The sequence below is a fragment of the Salmo salar genome, chromosome 11 (genome assembly GCF_965601325.2).
Source record: "Salmo salar chromosome 11, fSalSal1, whole genome shotgun sequence".
NCBI classification, from domain to species: Eukaryota; Metazoa; Chordata; class Actinopteri; order Salmoniformes; family Salmonidae; genus Salmo; species Salmo salar.
The window spans coordinates 74,654,821-74,672,701 of record NC_138301.1 but is presented as its reverse complement, the minus strand read 5'-3'; the positions used below and the strand labels follow the sequence as shown (position 1 = coordinate 74,672,701).

Sequence of the window (17,881 nt, the reverse complement as noted above, 5' to 3'; positions counted from 1 at the left end):
GGACTCCAATCAAGTTGTAGAAACATCTTAAGAAAGATCAGTGGAATCGGGATGCACCAGAGCTAAATTTCGAGTGTCATAGCAAAGGGTTTGAATATTTATTTAAATAAGGTATTTTAGATATTTGTTAATTTAATTTTTAGCAAAAATTTCTAAACCTGTTTCACTTCGTCGTTATGGAGTATTGTTTGTAGATTGAGGGGATACAACTCTTTTTTTTATCCATTTTAGAATAAGGCTATAACATAACAAAATGTGGAAAAAGTAAAGGGGTCTGAATACTTTCCGAATGCACTGTATATCAAATAGCTAAATGACCATATGATCCTTGTGGGGTGTTCCTAATGTTTGATATAGTCAGTGTAGTGTATGTTAACACGCCTTGGTGTGTGCTCCTAGGGGCTGACTATGGTCAGATCTCAGAGGAGACGTGGCAGTATCTCCTCGGTATCTATAGTGGAGGGCCTGAGATTGCAGTGAGACAGACAGTGCTGGCCACCGACACAGACAGCCTGCATGGAGAGAGGAAGATAGAGGCAGAGACCAGGGCACTCTGAGAAATGGTGAGTCACAGCACACAAACACGTGTGTTTATGCACACACACACACGTACAGCACCCAATACACACGTTGTGTTTACAAACATATACAGGTAAGCACACATACAAACAAGCACACTCAATCATACACATACAGTGCATTCAGAAAGTATTCACACTCCTTCACTACTTCCACATTTTGTTGTGTTACAGCTTGAATTTAAAATTGATTCCATTTAAAAAAAATCTTTGGTCACTGGCCTACATACAAACAAGCACACTAAATCATACACATACACTACTCAATCATACACATACACTAACCCATAATGTCAAAGAGGAATTTTGTTTTTAGACATTTGGCAAATTAATACAAAATTTAAAAAGCCAAAATGTCTTGCGTCAATAAGTATTCAACCTCTTTATGGCAAGCCTAAATAAGTTCACGAGTAAAAATGTGCTTAGCAAATCACATAGTAAGTTGCAAGGCTTGACTGTTTGCAGTAATAGTATTTTAATATGTTTTTTGAATGACTACCTCATCTCTGTACCCCACACATACAATCATCTGTAAGGTCCCTCAGTCGAGCAGTGAATTTCAAACACTGATTCAACCGCAAAGACCAGGGAGGTTTTCCAATGCCTCGCAAAGAAGGGCAGCTATTGGTAGATGGTAGATGGGTAAAAAATAAGTAAAAAACCAGACATTGAATATCACTTTGAGCATGGTGAAGTTATTAATTGTACTTTGGAGGGTGTATAAATACACCCAGTCACTACAAAGATACAGGCGTCCTTCCCAACTCAGTTGCCGGAGAGGAAGTAAACTGCTATGGATTTCACCATGAGGCCAATGGTAGTTTAATGGCTGTGATAGGATAGAACTGAGGATGGATCAACAACATTGTAGTGACTTCAAAACATGTATCCTGTTTGCAACATGGCACTAAAGTAATATTGCAAAACATTTGGAAAAGCAATTCACTTTTTGTCCTGAATAAAAAGGTTTATGTTTGGGACAAATACAACACATTACTTAACAAATCACATAATAAATTGCATGGACTCATGTAGTGACTCAGGGGTGTGAATACTTATGTAAATGAGATATTTTTGTATTTAAGTTTCAATAAACTTACAAACATTTCTAAAAACATGTTTTCACTTTTTCATTATGGAGTATTGTGTGTAGATGTGAGATTTTTTAAATGTATTTAATCCATTTTGAATTCAGGCTGTAACACAACAAAATGTGGAATAAGTAAAGGGTTATGAATACTTTCTGAAGGCACTGTACACTTGAGCACCAAAATATTATTGCTTCCCACTGACGGTTTCCCACACACATGCACCTAATACACACTATACACACACACACACACACACACACACACACACACACACACACACACACACACACACACACACACACACACACACACACAGTTGAAGTCGGAATACATTTAAACTCATTTTTTCACTCATTCTAACATTTAATCCTAGTAAAAATTCCTTGTCTTAGGTCAGTTAGGATCACCACTTTATTTTTCGAATGTGAAATGTCAGAATAATAGTACAGAGAATAATTTATTTCAGCTTTTATTTCTTTCATCACATTCCCAGTGGGTCAGAAGTTTACATACACTCAATTAGTATTTGGTAGCATTGCCTTTAAATTGTTTAACTTGGGTCAATGTTTCAGATAGCCTTCCACAAGCTTCCCAGAATAAGTTGAGTGAATTTTGGCCCATTCCTCCTGACAGAGCTGGTGTAACTGAGTCAGGTTTGTAGGCCTCCTTGCTCGCACACACTTTTTCAGTTCTGCCCAGAAATTTTCTGTAGAATTGAGGTCAGGGCTTTGTGATGGCCTTAACTTTGTTGTCCTTAAGCCATTTTGCCACAACTTTGGAAGTATGCTTGGGGTCATTGTCCATTTGGAAGACCCATTTTGCGACCAAGCTTGAACTTCCTGACTGATGTCTTGAGATGTTGCTTCAATATATCCACATAATTGTCCTGCCTCATGATGCCATCTATTTTGTGAAGTGCACCAGACCCTCCTGCAGCAAAGCACTCCCACAACATGATGCTGCCACCCCCCTGCTTCACGGTTGGGATGGTGTTCTTTGGCTTGCAAGCCTCCCCCTTTTTCCTCCAAACATAACAATGGTCATTATGGCCAAACAGTTCTATTTTTGTTTCATCAGACCAGAGGACATTTCTCCAAAGAGTACGATGTTTGTCCCTATGTGCAGTTGCAAACCGTAGTCTGGCTGTTTTATGGTGATTTTGGAGCAGTGGCTTCTTCCTTGCTGAGCGGCCTTTCAGGTTATGTCGATATAGGACTTGTTTTACTGTGGATATAGACACTTTTATACCTGTTTTCTCCAGCAACGTCACAAGGTCTTTTGCTGTTGTGGGATTGATTTGCACTTTTCGCACCAAAGTACGTTCATCTCTAGGAGACAGAACGCATCTCCTTCCTGAGCGGTCATCACAAAGCCCTTACCTTAATGCCACAGATGAAAGAAATAAAAGCTGAAATAAATCATTATCTCTACTGTTATTATGACATTTCACATTCTTAAAATAAAGTGGTGATCCTAATTGATCTAAGACAGGGAATTTGTTACTAGGATTGGATGTCAGGAATTGTGAAAAACTGAGTTTAAATGTATTTGGCTAAGGTGTATGTAATCTTCCGACTTCAACTGTATATATGTCAGTGCATTCAGAAAGTATTCAGACCCCTTCCCTTTTTCCACATTTTGTTACTTTACAGCCTCATTCTAAAATTGATTAAATAAAGAAAATCCTCATCAATCTACACACACTACCCTATAATGACAAAGCAAAAACTTTTTTTAAATATTTGCAAATTTATGACAAATATAAAACAGAAATAACTTATTTCCATAAGTATTCAGACCCTTTGCTATGATACTCAAAATTGAGCTCATGTGCACCATGTTTCCATGTTTCTACAACTTGATTCAAATCAAAGTTTATTTGTCACGTGCGCTGGTAGTCCTGAGGCATGGTCCTAGGGCTCAGGTCCTCCGAAAGAAAGAAAGAAAGAAAGAAAGAAAGAAAGAAAGAAAGAAAGAAAGAAAGAAAGAAAGAAAGAAAGAAAGAAAGAAAGAAAGAAAGAAAGAAAGAAAGAAAGAAAGAAAGAAAGAAAGAAAAAGAGAATTAGAGAGAGCATACTTAAGTTCACACAGTACACCGGATAAGACAGGAGAAATACTCCAGATATAAGACTGACCCTAGCCCCCCGACACAAACTACTGCAGCATAAATACTGGAGCTGAGACAGGAGGGGTCAAGAGACACTGTAGCCCCATCCGATGATACCCCCGGACAGGGCCAAACAGGCAGGATATAACCCCACCCACTTTGCCAAAGCACAGCCCCCACACCACTAGAGGGATATCTTCAACCACCAACTTACCATCCTGAGACAAGGCCGAGTATAGCCCACAAAGATCTCCGCCATGGCACAAGCCAAGGGGGGGCGCCAACCCAGAATACAACAGGTGTAGACCTTACAGTGAAATGCTTACTTACAGGCTCTAACCAATAGTGCAAAAAAGGTATTAGGTGAACAATAGGTAGGGAAAGAAATAAAACAACACTAAAAAGACAGGCTATATACAGTAGCGAGGCTATAAAAGTAGCGAGTCTACATACAGACACCGGTTAGTCAGGCTGATTGAGGTCGTTTGTACATGTAGATGTGGTGGGTGGGACACCATGCAGATAGCCCAGTTTGCCAATTTGCAGGAGCACTGGTTGGTCGGACCAAATTGAGGTAGTATGTACATGAATGTATAGTTAAAGTGACTATGCATATATGATAAACAGCAGCGTAAAAATAAGGGTTTGGGGGTGCACACAATGCAAATAGTCCGGGTAGCCATTTGATTACCTGTTCAGGAGTCTTATGGCTTGGGGGTAAAAACTGTTGAGAAGCCATTTTGTCCTAGACTTGGCACTCCGGTACCGCTTGCCATGCGGTAGTAGAGAGAACAGTCTATGACTGAGGTGGCTGGGGTCTTTGACCATTTTTAGGGCCTTCCTCTGACACCACCAGGTGTAGAGGTCCTGGATGGCAGGCAGCTTAGCCCCAGTGATGTACTGGGCCGTCCGCACTACCCTCTGTAGTGCCTTGCGGTCAGAGGCCGAGCAATTGCCGTACCAGGCAGTGACGCAACCAAGCAGGATGCTCTCTATGTTGCAGCTGTAGAACCTTTTGAGGATCTTAGGACCCATGCCAAATGTTTTTAGTTTCCTGAGGGGGAATAGGCTTTGTCGTGCCCTCGTCATGACTGTCTTGGTGTGTTTGGACCATTCTAGTTTGTTGTTGATGTGGACACCAAGGAACTTGAAGCTCTCAACCTGCTCCACTACAGCCCCGTCGATGAGAATGGGGGCGTGCTCGGTCCTCCTTTTCCTGTAGTCCACAATAATCTCCTTAGTCTTGGTTACGTTGATCGATAGGTTGTTATTCTGGCACCACACGGCCAGGTCTCTGACTTCCTCCCTATAGGCTGTCTCGTCGTTGTCGGTGATCAGGCCTACCACTGTTGTGTTGTCTGCAAACTTAATGATTGTGTTGGAGTCATGCCTGGCCATGCAGTCGTGGGTGAACAGGGAGTGCAGGAGGGGACTAAGCACGCACCCCTGGGGAGCTCCAGTGTTGAGGATCAGCGTGGCAGATGTGTTGCTACCTACCCTCACCACCTGGGCGCGGCCCGTCAGGAAGTCCAGGATCCAGTTGCAGAGGGAGGTGTTTAGTCCCAGGATCCTTATCTTAGTGATGAGCTTTGAGGGTACTATGGTGTTGAACGCTGAGCTGTAGTCAATGAATAGCATTCTCACGTAAGTGTTCCTTTTGTCCAGGTGGGAAAGGGCAGTGTGGAGTGCAATATCATCTGTGGATCTGTTTGGGCGGTATGCAAATTGGAGTGGGTCTAGGGTTTCTGGGATAATGGTGTTGATGTGAGCCATTACCAACCTTTCAATGCACTTCATGGCTACGGACGTGAGTGCTACGGGTCTGTAGTCATTTAGGCAGGTTGCCTTTGTTCTTGGGCACAGGAACTATGGTGGTCTGCTTGAAACATGTTGGTATTACAGACTCAATCAGGGACATGTTGAAAATGTCAGTGAAGACACCTGCCAGTTGGTCAGCACATGCCCGGAGCACACGTCCTGGTAATCCGTCTGGCCCCGCAGCCTTGTGTATGTTGACCTGTTTAAAGGTCTTACGTCGGCTACGGAGAGCGTGATCACACAGTCGTCCGGAACAGCTGATGTTTTCATGCATGCCTCAGTGTTGCTTGCCTCGAAGCGAGCATAGAAGTGATTTAGCTCGTCTGGTAGGCTCGTGTCACTGGGCAGCTCACGGCTGTGCTTCCCTTTGTAGTCTGTAATAGTTTGCGAGCCCTGCCACATAAGACGAACATCGAAGCCGGTGTAGTATGATTCAAACTTAGCCCTGTATTGACGCTTTGCCTGTTTGATGGTTCGTCGCAGGGCATAGCAGGATTTCTTGTAAGCTTCCGGGTTAGAGTCCCGCACCTTGAAAGCGGCAGCTCTACCCTTTAGCTCAGTGCGAATGTTGCCTGTAATCCATGGCTTCTGGATGGGGAATGTACGTACAGTCACTGTGGGGATGACTTCCTCAATGCACTTATTGATATAGCCAGTGACTGATGTGGTGTACTCCTCAATGCCATCGGAAGAATCCTGGAACATGTTCCAGTCTGTGATACTAAACTACAGGACTGTTTTGCTATCTGCTTAATCTGACAACTTTTTTATAGAGTCACTGGTGCTTCCTGATTTAATTTTTGCTTGTAAGCAGGAATCAGGAGGATAGAGTTGTGATCGGATTTACCAAATGGAGGGCGAGGGAGAGCTTTGTACGCGTCTCTGTGTGTGGAGTACAGGTGATCTAGAATTTTATTTCCCTCTGGTTGCACATTTAACATGTTGATGGAAATTTGGTAGAACTGATTTAAGTTTCCCTGCATTAAAGTCTCTTGCTACTAGGAGTGCCGCCTCTGGGTGAGTGGTTTCCTGTTTGCTTATTTCCTTATACAGCTGACTGAGTGCGGTCTTAGTGCCAGCATCTGTCTGTGGTGGTAAATAAACAGCCACAAAAAGTATAGCTGAAAACTCTCTAGGCAAGTAGTGTGGCATGCAATTTATCACAATATACTCTACATCAGGCGAGCAAAATCTAGAGACTTCCTTAGATTTCGTGCACTAGCTGTTGTTTACAAATATGCACAGACCGCCCCCCCTCGTCTTACCGGACTGTCTTGCCGGTGCAGCGTGTATCCCGCTAGCTGAATATCCATGTCGTCATTCAGCCACGATTTTGTGAAACATAGGATATTACAGTTTTTGATGTCCCGTTGGTAAGATATTCGTGATCGTACCTCGTCTAGTTTATTGTCCAATGATTGCACGTTGGTGAGTAGTGTTGACGGTAACGGCAGCTTTCCCACTCGCCTTTTCCGGGTCCTGACCAGGCATCCGGCTCTTTGTCCTCTGTACCTGCGTCGCTTCCTATTGCAAATAACGGGGATGTCGGCCCTGCCGGGTGTTTGGAGAATGTCTTGTGCAACTTGTTTGTTGAAGAAAAAATCTTTGTCTAATCCGAGGTGAGTGATCACTGTCCTGATATCCAGAAGCTCTTTTTTTGCCGTAAGATACGGTTGCAGAAACATTATGTACAAAATAAGTTACAAATAATGTGAAAAAAACCCACATAATTGCACAATTGCTTGGGTGCCCGTAAAACTGCTGCCATTTCTTCCGGCGCCATTTCAGAGTCCACCTATGGTAAATTCAATTGATTGGACATGATTTGGAAAGGCAAATATCTGCAGCATTGAAGGTCCCCAAGAGCACCGTGGCCTCCATCATTCTTAAATGGAAGAAGTTTGCAACCACCAAGAAATCTTCCTAGAGCTGGCCGCCCGGCCAAACTGTGCAATCAGGGGAGAAGGGCCTTGGTCAGGGAGGTGACCTAGAACCCGATGGTCACTCTAACAGAGCTCCAGAGTTCCTTTGTGGAGATGGGAGAACCTTACACAAGGACAACCATCTCTGCAGCACTCCACCAATTAGGGCTTTATGGTGGAGTGGCCAGACGGAAGCCACTCCTCAGTAAAAGACTGGCCGCTTTGAGTTTGCCAAAAGGCACCTAAAGGACTCTCAGACCATGAGAAACGATATTCTCTGGTCTGATGAAACCAAAGATTGAACTCTTTGGCCTGAATTCCAAGTGTCACGTCTGGAGGAAACTGCTACCATCCCACAGCATCATGCTGTGGGGATGTTTTTCAGCAGCAGGAACTGGGAGACTAGTCAGTATCAAGAGAAAGATGAACAGAAGAAAGTACATAGAGATCCTTGATGAAAACCTGCTCAGGACCTCAGACTGGGGCGAAGGTTCACCTTCCAGCAGGTAAACAACCCTATTCACACAGCCAAGACAACACAGGAGTGGCTTCAGGGCAAGCCTCTGAATGTCCTTGAGTGGCCCATCCAGAGCCCGAACTTGAACACGATCAAACATCTCTGGAGAGACATGAAAATAGCTGTGCAGCGATGCTCCCCGTCCAACCTGACAGAACTTGAGAGGATCTGCAGAGAAGAATAGGAGAAACTCCCCAAATTCAGGTGTGCCAAGCTTGTAGCGTAATACCCAAGAAGACTCAAGGCTGTAATCGCAGCCAAAGATACTTTAACAAAGTACTGAGTAAAGTGTCTGAATACTTATGTAATATTCTTTTTTCTTTTTTTTAATTGCAAAAATTCTGAAAACCTGTTTTTTTCTGTCATTATGGCGTGTAGATTGAGAAAAAACAACAACAATTTAATCAATTTTGGAATAAAGCTGTAACTTAACAATGTCGAATAAGTCAGGCGGTCTGAATACTTTCTGAATGCACTTTATATACATACACACACACACACCACTCAGGTCTAAGGAGGAGGTAGCATAAACAGTACAATTTTTCCCAAACACTTCAATACTGGACCTCTTGGCTCCTTTAACGGTCTGGTACCATTGTTCTCACGTAGCTCAGGTCGTTCTCATGAGTTACTATATTCCTCCATTGCAGGATAGGGTGTGTGTGGTTAATGGGTGTGCATGAATGTGAAAAGAACAAGGAAGGCAATGCACTCGATGTAGTTAATAAACATCTTGTAATTCTGGACAACTGTGTTTGCACAACCTGAGATTCCAGATACTGTAACTAGATTGCACATTAAGACGGAGGGGAATTGGTCTTGCACATTAAAACATGCAATTCTACAAAAAAATACTTAATCCACCAGAATACACAAAATTCAAGTTTGTTTCCCTTTGCCCTTGATTTATTTTCCTTTTTTTATAAGAATGTTTTCTTTCCTTCCCTTATAGGTTGTCTGTGTTTGACTCCCCTGTACACTAGCCCTCACTGGAGCTGAGGGGGTTGATTTGCACCTGGGTGAAGAGAAGCCTTATTGTGAGCACTTTGTAAAATGTAGCAACGCGCCTTATTCTATTACCTGTGCAGGAAGACATATTGGTCAATTATCCATCATAGTGTAGTAGAAAAGGTGTTATTTATTGAACAAACTTAAGATGTTTTAGTAAGAAAATATACATTGCATAGTTGCAGTAGGTTGGTGACAACAAAATCTAAATTGCTGCTGTACTACTGTAGTAGGTGTGTCATATCGTTAACGGTGTCCTGCACTCAGATGAGAGGCAGAGGGAGGAAGGGAGGGAATGTCGTGCCGAGGGGCGTGACATCATCAGTGTTAATTGCTACTTGACAACTCGGGTGAACTTGTACTAATCTTTTTTTGCTGCAGGCCCCAAACAACAAACATTCAATGACTACACGTTTGTCTCTCCGAGACAATGGAAGAGGATGGATGGATGTAAAAAAAAAAAAGAAAAGGCTGTTCAGAGCGTGTTGAACGTTGCGATCTTGTAGAAGTGTTCCACTCCCTTTCCGAGGAAGACTGCAAAGTTTTCAGATTGTCGTGACTCGCGGCGTCTCATCGCATAGTCGATTTATTTATTTAAGTTACACAGATCGAGGCTTATCCCATCAATAACCCTTAGTAGTGTAAGTTTACATACCGTATGAACAAGCAGATTAGGTTATTGTCTCTCTCTCTCTCCATTCCTTAGTGTAGGAGAATAGACTGGTCCCAGGTCTATTTGTGCTGTCTTACCAACTCTATGATCTACCAACCCTCCGGTGCCTGCAGCCCCAGTTTAGGATAGGATATCAGGCTAGGAGGAGAGGAAAGAGAGGGGGGGAGATCCCGTCCACCTGGAGGGGTAGGTGTGGAAGAGGTGTCGTAAAGAGGTGTGTCGGTCACCCGTCTAAAGTGAGTGTTGCTCAGATGTCCATGTCTCGTACTTCTCCTCAGCTCAGCAAAACTCCATATCCCAGAATTCACCACTCCCCCAGTTTACTAGCCTGCACCTGTCTGCACTTGTCTTTCTGCTTGGAAAATATGGGCGGCAGGTAGCCTAGCGGTTAAGAGCGTTGGGCTAGTAACCGAGAAGTCTCTTGTTCGAATCTCCGAGCTGACTAAGTGAGAAGGCTGCCAATGTGCCCTTGAGCAAGGCACTTAACCCGAATTGCTCCTTTGTGTTGCTCTGGATAAGCGTGTCTGCTAAATGACTTAAAATGTAAAATATCATAATCCCCCTCATCCCTCTCACCATAAAGGTACAATGACCTTTACTGTGAATGTATATACTGCATGCTAAAACAGAGGTTCAAACTTGTTTTTTGTTTTTGGTAGGTAGGATGATGTTATGTACTTTGACAAGAGATGATGCAAGTGGTGATGTCATTATGAGCTTCCCCTGATTTCCCTGAGTATGCCAACTAACCGTTTAATGGTTAAATGACATACGTTCACGCGTGTCAATGGCTACTGTAGCAATGCTATGTAATGGATGCTGTCTAGTCGGTCCAAACAGTGTTTGAACCTAAAAGTAGAGGTTTGAAAAATACCTGAGTGATTCTGTGCTGCCGTGCTGGTAAGTGGTATGTCAGTGTCCAAAGAGTAATTATGTCGTTTTTTTCCCCTTTTTTATATATATATACATACATACATACATACATACACACACACACACACACACACACACACACACACACACACACACACTGCTCAAAAAAATAAAGGGAACACTAAAATAACACATCCTAGATCTGAATGAATGAAATAATCTTATTAAATACTTTTTTCTTTACATAGTTGAATGTGCTGACAACAAAATCACACAAAAATAATCAATGGAAATCCAATTTATCAACCCATGGAGGTCTGGATTTGGAGTCACACTCAAAATTAAAGTGGAAAACCACACTACAGGCTGATCCAACTTTGATGTAATGTCCTTAAAACAAGTCAAAATGAGGCTCAGTAGTGTGTGTGTCCTCCACGTGCTTGTATGACCTCCCTACAATGCCTGGGCATGCTCCTGATGAGGTGGCGGATGGTCTCCTGAGGGATCTCCTCCCAGACCTGGACTAAAGCATCCGCCAACTCCTGGACAGTCTGTGGTGCAACGTGGCGTTGGTGGATGGAGCGAGACATGATGTCCCAGATGTGCTCAATTGGATTCAGGTCTGGGAAACGGGCGGGCCAGTCCATAGCATCAATGCCTTCCTCTTGCAGGAACTGCTGACACACTCCAGCCACATGAGGTCTAGCATTGTCTTGCATTAGGAGGAACCCAGGGCCAACCGCACCAGCATATGGTCTCACAAGGGGTCTGAGGATCTCATCTCGGTACCAAATGGCAGTCAGGCTACCTCTGGCGAGCACATGGAGGGCTGTGCGGCCCCCCAAAGAAATGCCACCACACACCATGACTGACCCACCGCCAAACCGGTCATGCTGGAGGATGTTGCAGGCAGCAGAACGTTCTCCACGGCGTCTCCAGACTCTGTCACATGTGCTCAGTGTGAACCTGCTTTCATCTGTGAAGAGCACAGGGTGCCAGTGGCGAATTTACCATCTTGGTGTTCTCTGGCAAATGCCAAACGTCCTGCACGGTGTTGGGCTGTAAGCACAACCCCCACCTGTGGACGTCGGGCCCTCATACCACCCTCATGGAGTCTGTTTCTGACCGTTTGAGCAGACACATGCACATTTGTGGCCTGCTGGACGTCATTTTGCAGGGCTCTGGCAGTGCTCCTCCTGCTCCTCCTTGCACAAAGGCGGAGGTAGCGGTCCTGCAGCTGGGTTGTTGCCCTCCTACGGCCTCCTCCACTTCTCCTGATGTACTGGCCTGTCTCCTGGTAGCGCCTCCATGCTCTGGACACTACGCTGACAGACACAGCAAACCTTCTTGCCACAGCTCGCATTGATGTGCCATCCTGGATGAGCTGCACTACCTGAGCCACTTGTGTGGGTTGTAGACTCCGTCTCATGCTACCACTAGAGTGAAAGCACCGCCAGCATTCAAAAGTGACCAAAACATCAGCCAGGAAGCATAGGAACTGAGAAGTGGTCTGTGGTCACCACCTGCAGAACCACTCCTTTATTGGGGGTGTCTTGCTAACTGCCTATAATTTCCACCTGTTGTCTATTCCATTTGCACAACAGCATGTGAAATGTATTGTCAATCAGTGTTGCTTCCTAAGTGGACAGTTTGATTTCACAGAAGTGTGATTGACTTGGAGTTCCATTGTGTTGTTTAAGTGTTCCCTTTATTTTTTTTAGCAGTATATCATTTTTTTGTACTGTATTTTTGTCAGTTCTGTACAGATGTGAAGCCTCCAAGAGTGTCTGTTTGTTTTCTTTATGGAGAAGTGCAATGAAACATTTCTGGCTGTCTTATCTGTGCTCAGACACCTTAGAGTTATTATTGTTGGTGTTATTATTATTAAAGTCTGCTGATAGGTTGCTAAAGCATTGTAAATTTGTTATGACAGTGGACTACAGTGACGATCCTTGTGCTGCAGTATTATTCCAACGTTTTTAAAACGCTATGTGATACTTATCTTAATTCACCTCACTTCTGAATTCCTGGTTGGTGTGTTTATGTTGGGTTGTTTGCACACACACACACACACACACACACACACACACACACACTCGCGTGTAAGAGTTTTATTTTCACTTGTTGATGATTTAACATTAAGACATTGCTGCGGTGGAATTGATTGCGTAGATAATGACTCGCCTCTGTCTTTATCCAAAAGAATAATAGTAATTAATGAACTTGTTTTTCAATGACGATAGTGTCTGTCATGGTCACAGTAATGATCTATTGATGCTGTTTGTCTTCGGTGGTACATCCAAACTCAGATGAGTGTCTGTAAAACTGATGTAATGATTATATGATTAAAGGGCTTCTTTCATTTGCCTGTGTATTTTGGTGTGTAATCATATTTTCACACTTGTTTTCACACATAGCCACAGTACAGTGTTGAATTAGAACCAGGAGATTTTTTTTTGCACTGGCAGGGGTTTGAATATATATATATATATATATTCCAGAGGTCTTTTACTGAAATTACTGAAATGTCTTTCTGGCATCTAATGTAATAAATTGTCTCATTCTGAACCAGGACACAACAATATGATAAATGTCTCTCATTTTTAAATATTGTTGACTACTTATCTATCCCACTGCCACACACCAAAGTATACACTGATTAGTGGTTTAATATCTGGTTATAGTGATTACGCTAACAGACTGCCATCTTTCAATATATTTATAATAATGGAAGAGAATGTTATGATTCATAAATATCATTTTTAATGTTGGAATGAGGGCCAGATCAATAGGTAATCTGGAAGACCAGACATTTCCCATTGATTAAGCTTTTAGGGGCATTTAGAGCCACTGATCCCTTATGCTGAGTAAAATAATCTAATTGGACACTCCCTTGATGCTTTGGTGACCTTTTATTGTCTGTGTGTGAGTGTCTGCACATGTTTGCGAACGTGTTTTGTGTGTGTGTGTTGGCACGCATGTATGCTTTGTGAAACTTGTTTGTGAGAGAGCGAGACAGAACAGTGGCATCTCACTGTGTGAGACTATGATGTCATAGTCTCATCCCCTATGCCTGGCTCTGGCTGTATCATGCTAATCCAGACCGAGGCAGATAGAGAGGACTAAGAAGAGAAGGGAGGAGAGAAAATAACAGGAGGAGAGAGGATAGAAGAGCCCACTGATCATCCTTTGCAGAAAGGAGCAGTGAAACAACATACAAGGTAAGTGGGAGGGGTAATGTATACCTCTCATTCTCTCATATGACTGCAGAGGTGCAAATATTGTACGAACCGTGTGTTTATCATAATGTTTCTTCATTTTCTGACACAGTAAAGAGTAGAGTTTCAGCTGTTACAGACATCGAATGACTCAGGAGAAACAAAATCTCATGAAATGAATGAGTGATGATAGTTAAATAGCTCCTGTAGAATTACTTTAAGCCTTTGGCTGTGATAGAGCTAAATGAGATCATGGAGGAACTGTAGTAATGACATGGACGCTGTGCAGGCTACTGTACCAGTAGCTCTGATGGGACCGGGGTGGGGCTGTACTGTCCTCGCCCCAGCGACTGACATCATTGGCTCATTTGGATGTAATGGCTCTTTGTATGCAAACGAGTTGCCTTTGCATGATGCACACAGGCTGATCATGATGTGACGATAGACAGAAGGTCACAGTCTACTGACAGTAGACATCATAATGCTCTTATCTGGTTAAATTGAATGGTAAAATTATTAGTCACTACAAAGATTACATGGAAATATAATAATACACACAAGGTAGGATGTCCTGTAACTGATGGTTTAGACTGGGTCATGTATGTTTCAGGGTACTATTCATCATTCATGGATGTCTCATCCACTATTATAACTATATATCAACATATTGAATGGTGAAAATAAGGGGGGCTACTGATTTATTTAATGAATGAGAGAATTTTGTTTTTGTAAAGTGGCAAAGTAGTAAAAGCAACACATTTCACCTTATACAGTGCATTTGGAAAGTATTCAGACCCCTTGACTCTTTCCGTATTTTGTTACGTTACAGCCTTATTCTAAAATTGATTAAATTGTTGTTACCCCATAATGACAAAGCAAAAATAGGTTTTTAGAAATGTTAGCAAATGTATATATATATATAAAAAAAAAAAAGATCACGTTTACATAAGTATTCAGACCCTTTACTCAGTACTTTGTTGAAGCATCATTGGCAGCGATTACAACCTCAAGTCTACTTGGGTATTATGCTACAAGCTTGGCACACCTGTATTTGGGGGAGTTCCTCCCATTCTTCTCTGCAGATCCTCTCAAGTTCTGTCAGGTTGGATGGAGAGCGTCGCTGCACAGCTATTTTTAGGTCTCTCCAGAGATGCTCAATCGGGTTCAAATCCGATCTCTGGCTAGGTCACTCGAGGACATTCATAGACTTATCCCAAAGCCACTCCTGTATTGTCTTGGCTGTATGCCTAGGGTTGTTGTCCTGTTTGAAGGTGAACCTTCACCCCAGTCTGGAGCAGGTTTTCATCAAGGATCTCTCTGTAGTTTGCTCCATTCATCTTTCCCTCCATCCTGACTACCGTAATTTCCGGACTATTGAGCGCACCTGAATATATATATATATATATTATTATTATTATTTTGATGTCTATAAGCCGCAGGTGCCTACCGGTACATTGAAACAAATGAACTTTACACAGGCTTTAATGAAACATGGCTTGTAACAAAAATAAATAGGCTTTAACGAAACACGGCTTGTAACAAAAAAAAAAAAAAGAGCAATAAACAGTAGCCTACCAAGAAAGTCATTGCTCCAGACCAAGCTCCCGTGTAGCAGCTCTATTTCCTTTTCCAACAGCCAGATCAATCGCCTTCAACTTGAAAGCTGCATCATATGCATTTCTCCGTGTCTTTGCCATGATGAGGGTGACAAAATGACTACCGTAATCAGAATGATGGGAAGTTTGAGCGCACTCAATTTAATCTAAACAGTAAACAAAAAAGTTGTTTGACTTTAACCCGTTCGGCAATTTCATTGGTCTAATGAAAGCTTCATGCCGGCAAAAAACTGAGCGCGTCACAGAATTTTTTATTTATTTGAAAGCTGGAAAAATCCATATATTAGCTGCGTCATTGTTTAAGCCGCGAGGTTCAAAGCCTGGGGAAAAAAGTAGTCTCCCAGTCCCTGCTGCTGAAAAACATCCCCACAGCATGATGCTGCCACCTCCATGCTTCACCGTAGGATGGTGCCAGTTTTCCTCTAGACGCGACGCTTGGCATTCAGGCCAGAGTTCAATCAGACCAGAGAATCTTGTTTCTCATGGGCTGAGAGTCCTTTAGGTGCCTTTTGAAAAACTCTAAGCAAGGTGTCATGTGCCTTTTACTGAGGAGTGGCTTCCGTCTGGCTACTCTGCCATAAAGACCTGATTGGTGGAGTGCTACAGAGATTTTTGTCCTTCTGGAAGGTGCTCCCATTTCCACAGAGGAACTCTAGAGCTCTGTCAGAGTGACCATCGGGTTTTTGGTCAACTCCCTGACCAAGGCCCTTCTCCCCCGATTGCTTAGTTTGGCAGGGCGGCCAGCTCTAGGAAGTCTTGGTGGTTGCAAAGTTCTTCCATTTAAGAATTGTGGAGGCCACTGTGTTCTTGTGGACCTTCAATGCTGCAGAAATGTTTTGGTACCCTTCCCCAGATTTTGGTACCCTTCCCCAGATCTGTGCCTTGACACAATCCTGTCTCTGAGCTTTACGGCCAATTCCTTTGACCTCATGGCTTCGTTTATGCTCTGACATGCACTGTCAACTGTTGGACCTTATATAGACAGGTGTGTGCCTTTTCCAAATCATGTCCAAACAATTGAATTTACCACAAGTGGACAATCAAGTTGTAGAAACATCTCAAGGATGATCAATGGAAACAGGATGCACCTGAGCTCAATTTTCGAGTGTCATAGCAAAGGGTCTGAATACTTATGTAAATAAGGTATTTCTGTTTTCGCTTTGTCATTATGGGGTATTGTGTGTAGATTGAGGAAACATTTTTATTCAATCAATTTTAGAATAAGGTTGTAAAGTAACAAAATGTGGGAAAAATGAAGGGGTCTGAATACTTTCCGAATGCACTGTAACTAAAACAACAAGAAATACACTATATATAAAAAAGTATGTGGACACCATTTCAAATTAGTGGATTCGGCTATTACAGCCACACCCATTGCTGACAGTTGTATAAAATTGAGCACACAGCCATACAATCTCCATAGACAAACATTGGCAGTAGAATGGCCTTACTGAAGAGCGCAGTGACTTTCAATGTGGCACCATCATAGGATGCCACCTTTCCAACAAGTCAGTTTGTCAAATTTCTGCCTGCTAGAGCTATCCCGGTCAACTGTAAGTGCTGTTATTGTGAAGTGGAAACGTCTAGGAGCAACATCGGCTGGAGTAGTGTAAAGCTCGCCATCCATTGGAGTGACAATTCATGCTTCACCATCTGGCAGTTCAATGAACAAATCTGGGTTTGGCGGATGCCAGGAGAATGCTACCTGCCCAAATGCATAGTGCCATCTGTACATTTTCTTGGAGGATAAATAATGTTCTGGGGCTGTTTTTCATGATTCGGGCTAGGCCCCTTAGTTCCAATGAATCTTAGCACTACAGCATACAATGACATTCTAGGCGATTTTGTGCTTCCAACTTAGTGGCAACAGTTTGGGGAAGGCCCTTTCCTGTTTCAGCATGACAATGCCCCCGTGCACAAAGCGAGGTCCATACAGAAATGGTTTGTTAAGATTGATATGGAAGAACTTGGCTGTCCTGCACAGCGCCCTTACCTCAACCGCATCGAACACCTTTGGGATGAATTGGAACGCCAACTGCGAGCCAGGCCTAATAGCCCAACATCAGTGCCCGACTTCACTAGTGCTCTTGTGGCTGAATGGAAGCAAGTCCTCACAGCAATGTTCCAACATCTAGTGGAAAGCCTTCCCAGAAGAGTGGAAGCTGTTATAGCAGCAAAGGGGGGACCAACGCCATATTAATACCCATGACTTTGGAATGAGATGTTCGACAAGAAGGTGTCCACATACTTTTGGTCATGTAGTGTACATGCTAAACAAAAATCAACCCTGAAAATGTAGCAGTGTCCCAGTGTATGTTCACCTACTGTACAAGCATTACAAATCAACCGTACAGCAGTTTGTGTTAGGAGAGACATGAGTAGCTTAGTAATGTGAGTATCTGAGTCTTCTGTGTGTCAGCATGTAGACTAATGTATACGTGCAGTAAGGGATTTCTGTCT

The 17,881-nt window shown here is 43.0% G+C and overlaps 1 protein-coding gene across 11 annotated transcripts in view; it reads left to right on the top strand.

Annotated features, from left to right (window-relative positions):
- Positions 1–12,953, top strand: part of LOC106562719 (ubiquitin carboxyl-terminal hydrolase 20) — a 78,661-nt gene extending 65,708 nt beyond the window's left edge. For 8 of the 11 annotated variants that reach the window (XM_082958043.1, XM_082958042.1, XM_082958044.1 and 5 more), the window contains exons 24-25: positions 400–563; positions 8,986–12,953. In XM_082958043.1, coding sequence (XP_082814169.1) covers positions 400–557 — 158 coding nt within the window. In that variant the 3' untranslated portion in view covers positions 558–563; positions 8,986–12,953. The remainder of the gene's footprint in view (positions 1–399; positions 564–8,985) is intronic. The other 3 variants (XR_001319083.3, XM_014127720.3, XM_014127719.3) reach the window with 3 other exon arrangements.
- Positions 12,954–17,881: the final 4,928 nt, after the last annotated feature.